The 16,201-nt window shown below is 47.4% G+C and overlaps 1 protein-coding gene across 1 annotated transcript; it reads left to right on the top strand.

Annotated features, from left to right (window-relative positions):
• The first annotated feature begins 2,377 nt into the window (after positions 1 to 2,377).
• LOC135392977 (putative nuclease HARBI1) lies at positions 2,378 to 5,042 on the top strand. Its single transcript, XM_064623594.1, has 5 exons — positions 2,378 to 2,763; positions 2,935 to 3,204; positions 3,268 to 3,380; positions 3,479 to 3,614; positions 4,226 to 5,042. The coding sequence occupies exons 1-5, from the start codon at positions 2,580 to 2,582 to the stop codon at positions 4,639 to 4,641; spliced, it is 1,119 nt and encodes a 372-aa protein (XP_064479664.1). The 5' UTR covers positions 2,378 to 2,579; the 3' UTR covers positions 4,642 to 5,042.
• Positions 5,043 to 16,201: the final 11,159 nt, after the last annotated feature.

Here is a 16,201-nt window from a genome sequence, read left to right on the forward strand (position 1 = left end):
AACGTCGCCGCAGACGCAGAAGGGTCCCCCTTCCTGTAGCTGTACGCATAGTCAGCGTGCAGGAACGGCTGACTAATGAGGTGGCGCAGCTAAGAGAGGTAAAAATATCATTGGCACCATGCTGCTCTTGACATTTCATTGAATGGCTTCCGCACAATCACAGCTCATTTCTTTACCGAGACAGTCCTTGCTGTTACAATTACATTTCATTAGTTTTGGCTTGTTATGCACAGTTGCTTATGCCCCTCATTTGCCCAATGACCGAGTACGTCACATTGTTGCTAAACAGAGAAAGAGGCATGCAAGCATGAGGTAAGTTTCATCCTCAGGACTCTTAGGTTAGCCAGACTTGCAAAACATGATTACCACTGGTTCAGTTCCAGCTACATTTGTCTACTAGGTTGCCCTTGAGAGTTGCATGTATTTTTCCTCTGTAAAAATTAAGGTTCCACGTTTATAGGAATTTGCAGGAACGTATGTTCATGTGAGATTGTTGTCACACTACTAAATTCAAAAGGGTGTTCACTTCACATCATCTCTATTTCTGCATTGTAAACGCCTTGTGTTTATGCTGAAAGGGACAGCCAGAATGACCTAAAATACCACGTGATTTGTTTTTGCAATCACTGTTACGTAAGCCTGTGCATTAGACCTTTACAAGAGCAATTATGCAAGAAACGACATGCTGCTCATCAAGAAAATATTAAGGATAGAAACTTGCAGTTGCGATGAAGCACACATTTTCTGACAGGCTGTTAGAAATATCTGTCGACAATTGTCTCGCGCACATGCATCGCCTGCGATGTCAGAGAGTTGTTGTGACTACTCTGTCCGTCCTCCTCGCTGGTTTCATCTTCTGTCACTGGCAAGGTGTCACTGGCATTTTCTGTAGCTGCTGGCTCAGGATCGTCTGCAGGATCAGTCAAGTTGTACGCAATGCACATATTGTGTAGGACAGCACAGGCGGTGATAATGTTGCAGGCTCTGTCCGGTGCAAAGTGAAGTGTGCGGTACCTCTGTAGACACCGGAACCGCATTTTGAGCACTCCAAAGCAATGCTCAATTCGGACTCTAGTCCTGCTGTGAGCCCTGTTATATGCTGTTTCCTTGTGTGATGCAGGATTTCGGAAGGGAGTCATTAACCAGGGCTCCAGGGGGTAGCCAAGATCTCCTGTGAAGAATACAAGAGAAGGATATGTTACATATGTATATACATGTAGGAAATGTCGAGATGATAAAAGGCAAACAGGAAATCACAGTGGGGAGTTTTACTGCAGCTAGAGACAGCGACCTATATTACGGCAAACAGCACTGCATTTGATTGGATTTCACACACTCACGTCAAAAGCAGCACTATCTGTCGAATTGTCACGCTTCGCCCCTATCAATGTCAATAAATTTCCCTTTGTGCTTTCTTGTAAGCTCTGTTGTAAGCAATGTTTGTTACTGTTTCGTTCCCTTGACAAACTTATTACTACCAATAATACATTTCAAAAAGTATGCATTGCTACTACATACCCCTAGCACATTCAGTGCATGATATCCTTTGTTGCAGTAGTAGTTGCCATCAGTAAAACGTGGATCCATGTTGCTGGGCGCTATGATTGCAACGGCTGTGCCGTCGACTGCACCTGCGTGAATAGAGGCCATACAGGTAGTAGTAAAACGTAACTGAGCGTACTTTTACAACATACCAAGACATCCAGGCAGCCCTGCAATCTCGTAGAATCCACGTTTCACGGCCAGCTTCTCCTCGGGTGTTTGCGGGAAGCGCAGATATTTGGAGGCACAGATTTTTTATAACAGCCAGGCTGACGGCATGTATCGACTCCGAGACCGGGCCCTTGGTCGTGGCGAAGTACTCTTCGCGAGCTATGTTACCAAGAAAGGCCCCTGTCGCGTAGAAGCGTAGTGCCATGAGCACCCGTTGTTCAACCGTCAGCGTTGTGGATCGCCATTGCTGCGCTGCAAGTGTTAAGATTGCGAGTTCAAATATAATACACGGGCATCTCATATCCACAGTGCAGTTTTCCGGCATTACCAACTGCAGCGATATTTAATGAGTTAGAGACCCCGTAGAAGCACGCTATAGCAGCACCTCTCCATCGATAAACAAAAGCAATGCATACGTCGCTTCAAGTCTTCGGTGACAGCTTCGCAGACCTCTTTAGCTGCTTCTTTGGACAGCCGGAAGTGCCTTATGAAGGCATCGTCGGACAGGACAACAAACGCGTCACTGTTTGAACGAAATACGCGAGTTGCTTCGTCCTCACATACGCCAACATCCTCGAAAAATGCGTAGAGTTCCGCCATGTTTTCTTCGCAGACGACGCTGACTGGGGACGAACGACGCGAAGATTTCCGTCGATCGCTTAGCGCAGCTCGTCACCGTTGTCAAGGAAACGGCGCGCGCACGTGACCCCCATCGTCGCCTGCACGTGCAAGGCCGTTCTTGGCATGGTTCTTGGCCATCCTCCACCGCAGCTGCGCATCTCGGTAACCGTCATTTGGGTGAGGGTGACAGACGACGGAAATCTTCGCGTCGTTCGTCCCCAGTCAGCGTCGTCTGCGAAGCAAACATGGCGGAACTCTACGCATCTTTCGAGGATGTTGGCGTATGTGAGGACGAAGCAACTCGCGTATTTCGTTCAAACGGTGACGCGTTTGTTGTCCTGTCCGACGATGCCTTCATAAGGCACTTGCGGCTGTCCAAAGAAGCAGCTAAAGAGGTCTGCGAAGCTGTCACCGAAGACTTGAAGCGACGTATGTATGGCTTTTTGTTTATCGATGGGGAGGTGCTGCTATAGCGTGCTTCTACGGGGTCTCTAACTCATTAAATATCGCTGCAGTTGGTAAGAGTAATGCCGGAAAACTGCACTGTGGATATGAGATGCCCGTGTATTATATTTGAACTCGCAATCTTAACACTTGCAGCGCAGCAATGGCGATCCACAACGCTGACGGTTGAACAACGGGTGCTCATGGCACTACGCTTCTACGCGACCGGGGCCTTTCTTGGTAACATAGCTCACGAAGAGTACTTCGCCACCACCAAGGGCCCGGTCTCGGAGTCGATACATGCCGTCAGCCTGGCTGTCATAAAAAATCTGGCCCCCAAGTATCTGCGCTTCCCGCAAACACCCGAGGAGAAGCTGGCCGTGAAACGTGGATTCTACGAGATTGCAGGGCTGCCTGGGTGTCTTGGTATGTTGTAAAAGTACGCTCAGTTACGTTTTACTACTACGTGTATGGCCTCTATTCACGCAGGTGCAGTCGACGGCACAGCCGTTGCAATCATAGCGCCCAGCAACATGGATCCACGTTTTACTGATGGCAACTACTACTTCCACAAAGGATATCATGCACTGAATCTGCTAGGGGTATGTAGTAGCAGTGCATACTTTTTGAAATGTATTATTGGTAGTAATAAATTTGCCAAGGGAAAGAAACAGTAACAAACATTACTCTGCATGCACAGATTTGTGATGCCAATCGCAGAATCCTCCACGTAAACGCAAGGTATCCAGGGAGCTGTCACGACGCTGCTGTCTGGGCTATATGCAGGATACGACAAAGAGCTTCGGTGCTGTTTGATGACGGTGAATGGCTGCTAGGTAAGTGTGAGGTTCATAGTCTAAAGAAAATTGCTGTGTAAACATATATGTGATTATGTTTATTATGATAACAAGAGGATAGTTGTTGAAAGGTGAAACACTGAAGAAATGTGATTAATTTACAAATATGCGGGTGAGAGGCTGGAGCATTTCCATTTGTACACAATAAAATGAATGTTACCATTAATGTACAGTGAACATAGCAGATGAGAGAGGGTACAAAGGTTGGTTATGGATGGGATAAATATAGTGAACAGTGCACTGACCCAATGAATGAAATATATACATATAGTTGAAAGGCTAAAGTGAACGCTTAATAACTTGTACAAAGCAAGTAGGGAAATTATGATCACGTAAGAGCTTACAAGAAAGCACAAAGGAAAATTTATTTACATTGATAGGGGCGAAGCGTGACAATTCGACAGATAGTGCTGCTTTTGACGTGAGTGTGTGAAATCAAATCAAATGCAGTGCTGTTTGCCGTAATATAGGTCGCTGCCTCTAGCTGCAGTAAAACTCCCCACTGTGATTTCCTGTTTGCCTTTTATCATCTCGACATTTCCTACATGTATATACACATGTAACATATCCTTCTCTTGTATTCTTCACAGGAGATCTTGGCTACCCCCTGGAGCCCTGGTTAATGACTCCCTTCCGAAATCCTGCATCACACAAGGAAACAGCATATAACAGGGCTCACAGCAGGACTAGAGTCCGAATTGAGCATTGCTTTGGAGTGCTCAAAATGCGGTTCCGGTGTCTACGGAGGTACCGCACACTTCACTTTGCACCGGACAGAGCCTGCAACATTATCACCGGCTGTGCTGTCCTACACAATATGTGCATTGCGTACAACTTGACTGATCCTGCAGACGATCCTGAGCCAGCAGCTACAGAAAATGCCAGTGACACCTTGCCAGTGACAGAAGATGAAACCAGCGAGGCGGACGGACAGAGCAGTCAAAACAACTCTCTGACATCGCAGGCGATGCATGTGCGCGAGACAATTGTCGACAGATATTTCTAACAGCCTGTCAGAAAATGTGTGCTTCATCGCAACTGCTAGTTTCTATCCTTAATATTTTCTTGATGAGCAGCATGTCGTTTCTTGCATAATTGCTCTTGTAAAGGTCTAATGCACAGGCTTACGTAACAGTGATTGCAAAAACAAATCACGTGGTGTTTTAGGTCATTCTGGCTGTCCCTTTCAGCATAAACACAAGGCGTTTACAAGGCAGAAATAGAGATGATGTGAAGTGAGCACCCTTTTGAATTTAGTAGTGTGACAACAATCTCCCATGAACATAGGTTCCTACAAATTCCTATAAACGTGGAACCTTAATTTTTACAGAGGAAAAATACATGCAACTCTACAGGGCAACCTAGTAGACAAATGTAGCTGGAACTGAACCAGTGGTAATCATGTTTTGCAAGTCTGGCTAAACTAAGAGTCCTGAGGATGAAACTTACCTCATGCTTGCATGCCTCTTTCTCTGTTTAGCAACAACGTGACGTACTCGGTCATTGGGCCAATGAGGGGCATAAGCAACTGTGCATAACAAGCCAAAACTAATGAAATGTAATTGTAACAGCAAGGGCTGTCTCGGTAAAGAAATGAGCTGTGATTGTGCGGAAGCCATTCAATGAAATGTCAAGAGCAGCATGGTGCCAATGATATTTTTACCTCTCTTAGCTGCGCCACCTCATTAGTCAGCCGTTCCTGCACGCTGACTATGCGTACAGCTACAGGAAGGGGGACCCTTCTGCGTCTGCGGCGACGTTCTTGACGTGGCCGCTGCACTCGAGGCTCCCCTGTCGAAGTTTGCGGCCTAGTGACGTTGGTCGCTACTGGGTTAGGAGGAGTGGTGGAGCTGCTTGGTCCCGCAGTGTCCTGTAACATATATTTTATCAGTCTCCACTTGCTTGTGACATGTCACTTTTTGTGTACCATGATTCGAGGATTGTCCTGACCCTGGATGTCCTCTGCAGGCTGGGGACAGATCTGCAAAACAGCACACTGTGTTACATAGCAAGAGCAGTGTTTATCTTCGAGTGTTTTGTAAATAGATAGTGGCCTGTATAGTGTGCGATAAAGAGTGTGTGCTACACCAACAAAGTGTGCCTCTACAACAATAAAATTCCGCACTTTCTATCCGTTTTTTTGTTCGTATTCGTACTCCTTAATAAATATGTACCACTAGCATTGCATGCTGGCACATGTACCAAGTGTAAGTACACCATAATTCGTTCAGTTCAAGAGAAAATGGACAAGCATTGCCGTGAGCACCCCTGGGTAGACCTTGGTGCAATTGCAACTGCATCTGTATACAGTATACTTTTTTTTTGTGAGGTAAATGAAGCTGGTACGTATTTTTCATGTCGTTTTTAACACTTTCAAACTTACTATTTCACAAAAGCACTATACGTACCACTTCTGGGATGAGCGTCCCATCTTCTGCAAGGTTGGCACCCCCGGAAGCACCTGTCACTGTGTCCCAACCCAGTAGTGCCATAACACGGGAATCGAGACCCTGGAGCCCAGAAGCAACATCGACGACACGCGTTGTGCCCTCGTCTTCTGGCTCTGTCCCGTCGTTGATGGTTATGCCGCCACCTCCGCCGGTACTTAAAATGTTGGCGAGGTTCGCCCGTGCATTTCGGCGGACTCGGTAGCGCCAATTCCGCCACAACACCTGCCACCCGGCAGCTGTTTTGATGATGCCGCCTAGAGCATTTAGGGACGACGCTATTTCTTCCCATTTCTTGCGTCTGTCCTCCTTCGTTTCGCCTCGTTTGAACTCCCGGTTATTGCAGAGCTCCGGGAATTCCTCCATGTAGGATAGGAGCTGCATTTTCTGCGCTTCTGACATTGCCATTTCGCTTGAGCTGGAAGTACGTACATCACACATTTTTTTCGTGTTTGCCGGTCGAAACAACCGCTATGTCACAGTAATGGTACTTCCAAATATAACTAGCCAACTTACCTGGTGCAAATTATAAACTTGCTGCAAATGGTATCTGAAATGCGCGCCAGAACCGCCTCATCGAGATAGCAGACGATTCTTGGAACGTTCTCATTGGCTCAGGTGAAGTTACGGTTTTATAATACTGTAGTTATGATCTGAGCCCTTTGTCGGCGTGTAAAATGCAACAACATTTGACAAAAGTAGGAATCACATTCAGTTACCGCAACGAAAACCATCATATCGAAAAAAGTTTCTAATTTCTGTAGCTAAAAATAGGCGTCGGGTTGCGAGAGTAGCGTCATGAGAGCGACCCGGATGTGAGGAGCGGAAGCGCAGCAGACGACGACGTGTTTGAAGGGCGTTCTTGGCTACTCGGTGCATATCGTCATCTTCTCAGCGTCGCGGTGACGGCGACGAACAGCGCTGACGGCTGCGCTGCGATGAGATGGCCAAGAACGCGCCCCAGATCGCGTCACTTCGTCTTCGTCACATCCCCCGGCTTTGGAAGATGTCATCCAGACAGCAGTCAATATAAATATATACACTGTGACAACATGCGGAATGGGTATTTACTAATGACACGCAATGTTCAACTGTACAAGGAAATTGGCTTCAAATAAGGCTTGAGCTTTTCCACATGTACGACGTCGCTCCAGGTACAGTCTTCTGGCTCAATTTCGTAGTTCACAGGAGAAAGACGTGCAACGATACGAAATGGGGCTGTGAACTTCTTCGGTCCTTTGATGCCTGTAGGTGGAGACTGCAGAAGAACCAGCTGACCTTTTTCGAGGACGATATCCTTGCGACCGTGGTCGAACCCTATCGAAAATGTGTCTAAGAGACCTCTCAAAATTTCTCTCAAAATTTTTCAAAAGGACCTTTCAAGAAATCTTGAAAGGTCTAGTAGGACCCTTTAACACTTGCGCTGCGATGAGATGGCCAAGAACGCACCCCTGGGCTCGTCGGTAAAAATAAAAGAAGGAAGACGAGAGCGATTCTCTCTCTTTTTCAGCCTGATCTCGGCCTGGTCGCTTGTTGTTTCGTGTAGCCTCCAGCCACCTTACAAACCTCTATCGTCCATTTAGAAATAAAGCATAAATCTATGCTCAGGGCGAATGGTATTCGTTTCTTTTTCTTTTTTTGGAACATAGTTGAAAAACGTGTTACAAAAGATACCTCTCTATGGTGAAGCTGGATAGGCTATTCAAAATGTGCATTACACAAGTTCCAGTGCTTGCCCTCGTGCTTTAAGTAAAGCGTTGTCCATGTGTTCGAAATGAAATTGGAATGAAATCACGCCATTCACGACGTACGAGAAGTTTTTTGACACTGTACCTATCGTCAAGTGCCTCGAGAGTACGCATGCGGTTGTCATCACGACAAAAGATGGATGCGTAAACCAGCGAGCTCCCTCCGCAGAGAAACTCCACTGAAGAGCGGATGATCGGCGATAGAACTGTCCCTGCACTCTCATGGACAGCAGACACCCGGTGTTCGTCAGGTTTCATTGGAGTACACCGAGTGCAGGGGCATCTGTCATTTCCAAGTGGACTAATCTAAAATGCCTGACACTGCACAATCATCATGAGTGAACGGACATGATAGGCTTACCTGGAAGTGCCGGCGGGAAGTGACTATTATCGGCCGTGTGATACGCCCACACCGACGTTCAGGTTTGCATGCCACTGCATGCCTATAATGAGGCCTAACCACAAGGGGGCACATCGCGCAGGTGGTGGACAGAGCCGTTTATAGAGAGAGTTTGGCCATTGGGAGGAGCCTAACTTAAAGCGCGTCATGCGAGGTCACGGCTGAACGACCTCCCTCGTCGTGCTCTATTGTTATCCAGTCGTCAACCGGTCGCAGACGCCATATTGATGCTGATCGTTGTTTACAATTCGAGAAGACACGTGCGTACTTCTTGCTTCGAAAGCCTTTCGTCCTTGAACTCTTTCTGTTCGGCAACAAAGCCCCCCTTATCACTTGCGCAGGTGGGTCATAAGCCGGTTATTCCTGTAGATTACATTCAACACGGCCACGAAGGTGTCGACCAGCTGGCGGACAGCATCAATATGGCGCGGACTAGATGGCTGATAAGCGGAGTCCGCTCGGATTCAGGCTTTTTGGGCGGCGCAACGACGACTCTGACGTCAAAACAAGCTCCTCCCATGAAACGGCAAAAGATCAAAGAATGGCCAAACTCTCCCTATAAATGGCTCTGGTGGTGGACAGGAACTACTCGTGGGACTATTTGCAGACATCCTGTTTCTGTGTTTTGACCTTCGCTCCGTGTCCCCTTGTTGCAACTTATTCCATATGATCGATATGGTGGGGAGCGAGGCTTCTAGAAAAGGATGTTTGTGATAAATGGGAATACAACAATTATTATGGCAAATTTCTTTTCATACTTCATATTTCGGAAAAGGTGGTAATTCAGGTCAGAAATGCTATCGCTGTCGTGGTGTAGCGGTAGCATATCTGACAAAATTACCACCTTTTCCGAAGTTGTCTGATTTAATAGATTCCTTAACGGGCGTTGTGTTTTACTGTCATGTAGGTGTGCTCGCGTGTGTTGTGTTGCGTTCTCCATGCCACTATCACAGCTTTGCGTGGAATCTTCCATAACACAACTGTATTGTTCCTCTGCAGCTATATCATAACAAACTCTAGAAGTGCGAACACAGTCCATGACGACAAGGCCTGAGCTTGGAAGCAACAAGAAGACGATTTAACGTAACACAACAAGCTCCTCATACGTGCTGTGTTCAGGGGTCGCCCAGTTTGGGTTTGGGATTAGGCATAGTGGTTCGGTTCGTGTACAATTCCGTACCAGCGCAAAATATCGGCTCGAACCGGAAATAAAAAGGCTTGAGTTTAATAGTCTTAATGTTTCGGACAACAAGACAACGGAGAGCACACATCCTTGTGTTTGAGAGCGAAGTAAGACGACACACACACGGAACTCAAACCAGCAGATAAGTTTAATGTATCAGTTCTCGCACCAGCTGACTCGCTTATTGTTCCTTGCGTCAGAGCAAAAAACAGAGTTAACAGTGAGTATTCTTATGAAATGAGCAACTCGAGATATCAATCAAGCCATAACTGGCCGTATGCCGTCATGCACGTCCGTAACGTCATGCACAGAGGCATTAACATCGATACTGTCTATTGCACAGGTGTGTGATTGATCACAACAGCACCGCTAGGCACATTGTATCTCACTAGGTGTCGACTAATAATGTGTGTAGTGGTATTAAAAGTCCAAAGGTGCACAATACATTCAATACAGGGTGGGGACATGTGAAACCAATGTGAACCCGTAGTTACCTTCCAACCATTTCTAAAGGAACTCAGTTCAGCTCTCAGGTCTTTGCAGAGTTCATACGAGACCACAACAAAGCAACTGTGGAGTGACCTTCTTATCTTTCAAAAGCAGGTGTGCAGTCATCTCAGCCCTCAATTTTCTACATGTTCCAGAACCTGGAACAGGAACGAAAGCAGACCGGTTATACGAAACGTACTGATGGAGTATTGCTGTCATGTGAAAAGCTGTTGCAGTGACTGACAGAACTGCATAAAAACTAACTGTAGTATGCATATTTCATTTCACCTTATGTGCAGAGGTTATGATGCGAAGGGTTCAGGAACTAAGCTTCATAATCACAAGAGCTGTAAAAGAATTTGTACGAGGATCAGATTCAACGCGCAGGCTGGTCAAACATGACGAATATTAAAGGGGCCGAAAAGTGAATATAAACCTATCGAAACATGTTCAGCGCAAAGCTTGAACCTTCAAAAGCTCAAATATCAAAGAACTCCGCTGAAATCGCTGTAGTTTTTCTGTAACCGAATTTTCGATGATTACATGTCCAGGGACCTAGTAGGGAACCGACCAGTCTGCCGACAATTGCATCACCCCGCGCCATCTGTCGAGTACGCATGTAATACGCGAGCTGCTGCTCGCTAATCCGGCGAATACGAAAATGGCAGAGGGCATTTGTGACCACTTTCTATGTCTAGGATGTGGAACCTCTCGAACATGAGTGCGCTGGAATTCCGCATTCGAGAACAGATCGCTCACACAGAACTTCTGTTCGTGCGATAGCGTGCTGGAAAGTGTGTGCTTCGCAGCAGAAGATTCCTCGTCCAGAGATTTACCGGAGTCACATTCGTCCTCACCGGTACCTCACCGTGCCGTGAACGCAGACTGGTTTGTAAAATTTGCATACGAGGGGCGTTCAAGTCAAACCGGGACTTTTCATTTTTCGCAAAAGTAAAATGAACTTACAGGCAAGAAATTAGTTTTATTTTTCCACGTAATCTCCAGCAGCACTAGTGCACTTGTCCCAACGTTTCACGAGGGCTTGGATGCCAGCAGCGTAGCGGCGCGCAGCAGCCATGGTCGGACCTCATTCTTGACCTCGTCGTCGCAGCTAGGCCCCCAAGGAACGCCTTCAGTGGCCCGAAGCGATGGAGATCGCTGGGGGCGAGGTCTGAACTGTAAGGGGGATGTGGCAGCAACTACCAGCCAAGTTCCTTTAAGGTGCGTGTCGTGAGATGGGTGGTATGCGGGCATGCGGGCGTGCATCGTAATGTAGAAGGAGGACTCCTTTGCTGATTAGGCCCGGCCGATTTTGCTTCAGCGCCTTATGCGCACCCCTGAGAATCTGGCAGTAGTATGCACTCTCGATCGCACTATATGCACTATTGACATCGAGACATGTTATCCGTCGGTTCTTGAGGATCAGGCGCTCCGCAAGTTGGATCTTCTCAGGAACTCTGACACTGGGCTCTGAGCCGCCCAGGCCGGGGTCGTCCTGCACTGATGTACGGCCGTCTAGGAACCGTTTGCACCACTCGAACGCTTTGCTGCGGCTAAGTGTATCGTGGCCATACTGAGCCTGAAGTCTTGTGTGAATTTCAGATGACTTTACGCCTTCATTCACGAGAAACTTCATGACAATTCGCTGTTCGATGTGCGCGTTCACCCCGTTGTCGGCCATCTTGTCCAGCACGTGTCTTCTGTTCTGCACAAACTTTGGACCACCACGTGGTGAACGCGGAGGTCTGTCGCGTGTGAAAATGACCAAAAAGAAGTAGCGCGAGCCGTTTGTACAGCCAGGAGACAGAAAGTCCCGGTTTGAATTGAACACCCCTCGTATATCAGGGAGAAGCACTTGTGTAAGCCGAAACAAGCGCTGTTTTTTCGTCCTGCAGGTGTTCATGTGGGAAATGCAAACCGATGGATACTACGGACCAGTGTTTTTGCTGCCGAGAGGTAGAGAATGCGTGTGAAAAGCAGACAGACCATTGCATCACAACTAACGAATATTTCGAAATACTGTGCCTTGACACCGAAATACTGCAAGTGTGTTTTACACATAGATTGCGAAGTTACCCTTCAAAAAGAACTCGTTACAAGTTAAGTTACCGTCTGCAAAATGTAACTAAGTTAATAACGAAGTTCTTCAGCGTGAAATCTAACTCGCAGTTACTGAGTTACTTAAAAAAAAGAACGAGTTACTTCCAAGTTACTTCGGACACAACATAGCATTACACAGGTGCAGCGCACGTGAGCAGATGAGTTAGACCTTGAGTTGCCTGCGGAGGAGTGCAACACGCTTAGATCATTTTGGTTTATGTCCAACAATAGACCTCTCCCTGTTTGTAAACAAATGACGTTATAGTGTTCGACAGCCCCACAAATTTGGTAGAACTGAACTACGCTCGAACCTAGAGGTGAACAAGGTCGCGCCCGTAAGCCTCGGTTCTGCTTTTCTTTCAATGGGAGGCAGCGAAGAAGTGCCCGTTCGTGAAACCCAGCGCTCTCCTTCCGATTTGTTTCGTTTTCAGTCTGTCTACCAATGTCATGATGACGTTTCTCTGGTAGTGGTCTATTCGAACGGTTTGCATCTTACTCCCTGTGGGCGCACAATGGTTCAGCTTCATTTCAATGCGAGCGGTTCTTACTTCCTGAATAAAATACTGTCATTGATTGGATATCACGTTTTATGGCAAAAAATGCCATGAAGGAACCCGGAGAACAAGGAGCAGTCAAAAACAGGGACAACGACACAAGAAGACACACAAACAGAGGCTCCACTATCAACAAGTTTTTACTGAACTACACAAGCACATTTATAACCAATGGTGTAGAGGGGAAAAAAAGGGGGCAAAAACGGAACACACGTGGGGGCCATAAAAACACGAGGAACAACCGGATCTAACTACTCAACTCCTGCTTTTAGTCTGCATTCCAAGAACCCAAACTCTTCCCTTGTTAGCGATATCGACGGCTCACTAACACATTTATCAGACCCATACTTCATTATCAAAAAGGCCTCGAAAATTTCCCTTTCATTCTTGGATTTGAATCGTCCTCTAATCTTTGTTCTCGGAAACTCTGGAACGCAACCGCAGACCCTAACGTGTTCATGCAAGGTACCCCCACCCGTTTTATTTACACAATTCTTATGTTCCATTAAACGTTCACTTAAGCATCGGCCAGATTGGCCGACATAAACCTTATCACACGAAAGTGGGATTTCATAAACAATAGACCTTTTACATTCCACAAGAGGACGCCTATGCTTCTTCTCGCACTCTAGTGATACCTGTTCTTGATTCGTTAACCTAACGAGAGAAGATAGCCCATTTTTTTCCCCTCTACACCATTGGTTATAAATGTGCTTGTGTAGTTCAGTAAAAACTTGTTGATAGTGGAGCCTCTGTTTGTGTGTCTTCTTGTGTCGTTGTCCCTGTTTTTGACTGCTCCTTTTTCTCCGAGTCATGTACCAACAAGCCCATCAAGCTACTCTAGTCATGAAGGAACCGTATAGAAAGCAAAAAAATATGTGGACGTGAGTGAAAAGCGAGTTAAAAGTAACTTGGAACTTAACTTAAGTTACTTTGGCAAAGTTATCTGAAAAAGGAACGAGTTCCTCTGAAAGTTACAACGGCGCAGAAGTACCGAGTTAAGTTACAAGTTACCCAAAAAAGGAACTTAGTTACAGTAACGAGTTACTTGTAACGAGTTACCTCGAACTCTGGTTTTACATACATTCGAGAAACCAAAGGGCGTGGCAATATACTCAGTAGCACCCTGTGGTCTTTACGCGCTACTTGAACATAAAACTGGACGGAAAACCCTTATTTCTGCAGGAAATTCCGTTATATCACCTGTCGGCTATTCACAAGGCGGATATGGGGTGCTCTGAGCAAGTACAATAGAAAGTACTCTTCCTGCCTTACTCGTGCATGCTATTAGGGACGCTTTCCACATCAGTGTGCAGACTCGTAGAAATGTATATATTGATGTGAGCAACTTTTAATTTCTTCCTTGCTGCAAGTTTTTCTCATTACTTTATCTTTGCAGTCACAACGTATTATCATTAATTTGTTCCTAGAGGGTTAAGTAACCTGAGGGCATATGTGTATTTGTAGATTATACTCATGTCTTGTATATATGAGTTGTGGAAACCAGTGTTTCCATAACCTCGGGGCGTCCGTCCGTCCGTCCGCCGCACCCGCCAGGAAAGCACAGCAACGACAAAATGTAATCAGCAACAACGAAGATTTATTCCCTACCTCGCTTACGAAAAGAGCTCCTGCCAGCCGGGTTCCTAACCGTACACACCCCTTTTTCACCTCAGTCGCCGCGCTTTTGTAGACGTCCTTATCTGCGGCTACATCACATCACTTCCGGGATAGCGCATCTAGCGCTATCTCTTGCCACAAAACAAAACTAAAGTTTTCCACATTCCCCCGTCCCCAAACTGTCCAACATAACGAAATTCAAAAGTCCATCATGTCCAGGATAACATCATCAGATGCTGATGGGGCAGCACGGTCCTGAGGCACTGACGGACGCCCGGCGTCCTTGAGCAGGTCGGGTCGAAGACGTTGGAGGCCCTGAAGCGCTGCGTTGACGACCGTGCCGACCGACGATACGGCTCTTGCAGCCTGTGACTTTGTGCGATGAAGAGGTCCTCTGCGATGCGTTTTCCGGTTGATTTCGGGAACCGAACATACTGGGTACAAAAGACGTCGCTCTTCATCCGAAAGGGGCAAGGGTGGATCCGCTGGGTGCCGATCCTCAAGCGTGAGCCCGCGGAATGGAGGTGGAACGAGGTTCTGGTCAGTGTCGCGAAGAGGTCTGGCTTGGGAGGACCACTTCGACCGGGAGACCCAGGAGATCGGCTTGTTTTCGGAGACCACGGTCCACGTCGCGACCGAGTGGGAACGCCGCTGGCTTGTCATAGCTGGGCCTGGAGGTTGGGAACGGGCTGCCGGAACTGTCCGACCCCTTGGCCTATTTGGTTGCTGAGACATACTAAAACAGAAAACGAGAAAAAAGGGTCAGGAGGAAACTCCCAGCCGTCAGGGTCGGCAAGGCCCTCAAAACTAGCTCGGGAGACCGTGGAACAAGTGAATAATGCTCGAAATCACCCAAGTAAATTCCCAACTAAATCACAAGCACTAGATTCTAGCGATGGAGATAGTGGCAGCTACGTGCGCCGCTTGCGGGGACGCAAACTGTAGCGACTGGAGGGTCCGGGAACGGGATCCTGGTCCAGGTCTTGAGGAGGAAGTTGACCGCCTGCTTCTTCACTCTCGGGGTCTCGGAGGTGGTAAGTCTTCAGGTCCGAGATATGTACTGGCCCAGTTTCTTCGCTCGTGTCACAACGACGAAGCCTGTAAGTGAGGCCGGAGGAGCACGCACTTACCTAGAAGGGGCCATCCCACCTATCTGCGAGTGAAGCTGCAAAGCCTCGTGACGCATCACTTAGCGGGTGAGTCCGTCGAAGGACGAGGTCACCGACGCTGTAGGTGAGGTTCCGACGTCCATGGTTGTACTGGCGAGCCTGGTCCAACCTTGCGACGTCCAGGTTCTCCCGAGCCGTCCGGGCTGCATCGTCCAATCGACTCCGGAGGTCCTCAGCAAACCTTGAATAAGGAGGCCGGGTAGCACCATCCCGGAGGCCCAGAGCATTCTCCACTGGAAAAGGGGCCTCTCGTCCCAAGTTCAGGAACGCCGGGGTGAAGCCTGTAGATCTGTTTACTGTTGTCCGTGTAGCGAACGCCAGTTCAGCCAGGCGAAGATCCCAATCACGGTGGTGCTGACTAGTAAAAGCAACCAACATCATTTTCAGGTTCCGATTAACACGTTCGGTAATGTTAGCCTGAGGGTGATATGGGGAAGTCTTCTTGTGCTGAATGCCTAAGACAGCGCAAGAATCTGAGAACACCTTACTTGTAAACTAGGTAGCGTTATCTGTGATGAGCTGAGCGGGAAACCCGAACCGGCAAAAGGTGTCGAGTAGTCTTTCCCACACTCTCTGGGAAGTCACTGTCCTGAGAGGAAACAGCTCAACCCATTTTGTGAAATGATCAGTAACGACAAACAAATACAGGTTACCTCTAGGACTACGTGGAAACGGTCCCATCACATCACAAGCAAATATCTGCCAGGGCCTATTACTCTGAATAGGCTGTAAGCGCCCAGGGGGTAAACCACCACGAGGTTTTGCTCTCTGGCATACGTGACAAGTACGAACATACTTTGTTACATCCTGCCTCATTCCTGGCCATGTCGCAACACGACATAACTTTTCATCAGTT

Source organism: Ornithodoros turicata, chromosome 4 (assembly GCF_037126465.1).
Source record: "Ornithodoros turicata isolate Travis chromosome 4, ASM3712646v1, whole genome shotgun sequence".
Lineage (NCBI taxonomy): Eukaryota > Metazoa > Arthropoda > Arachnida > Ixodida > Argasidae > Ornithodoros > Ornithodoros turicata.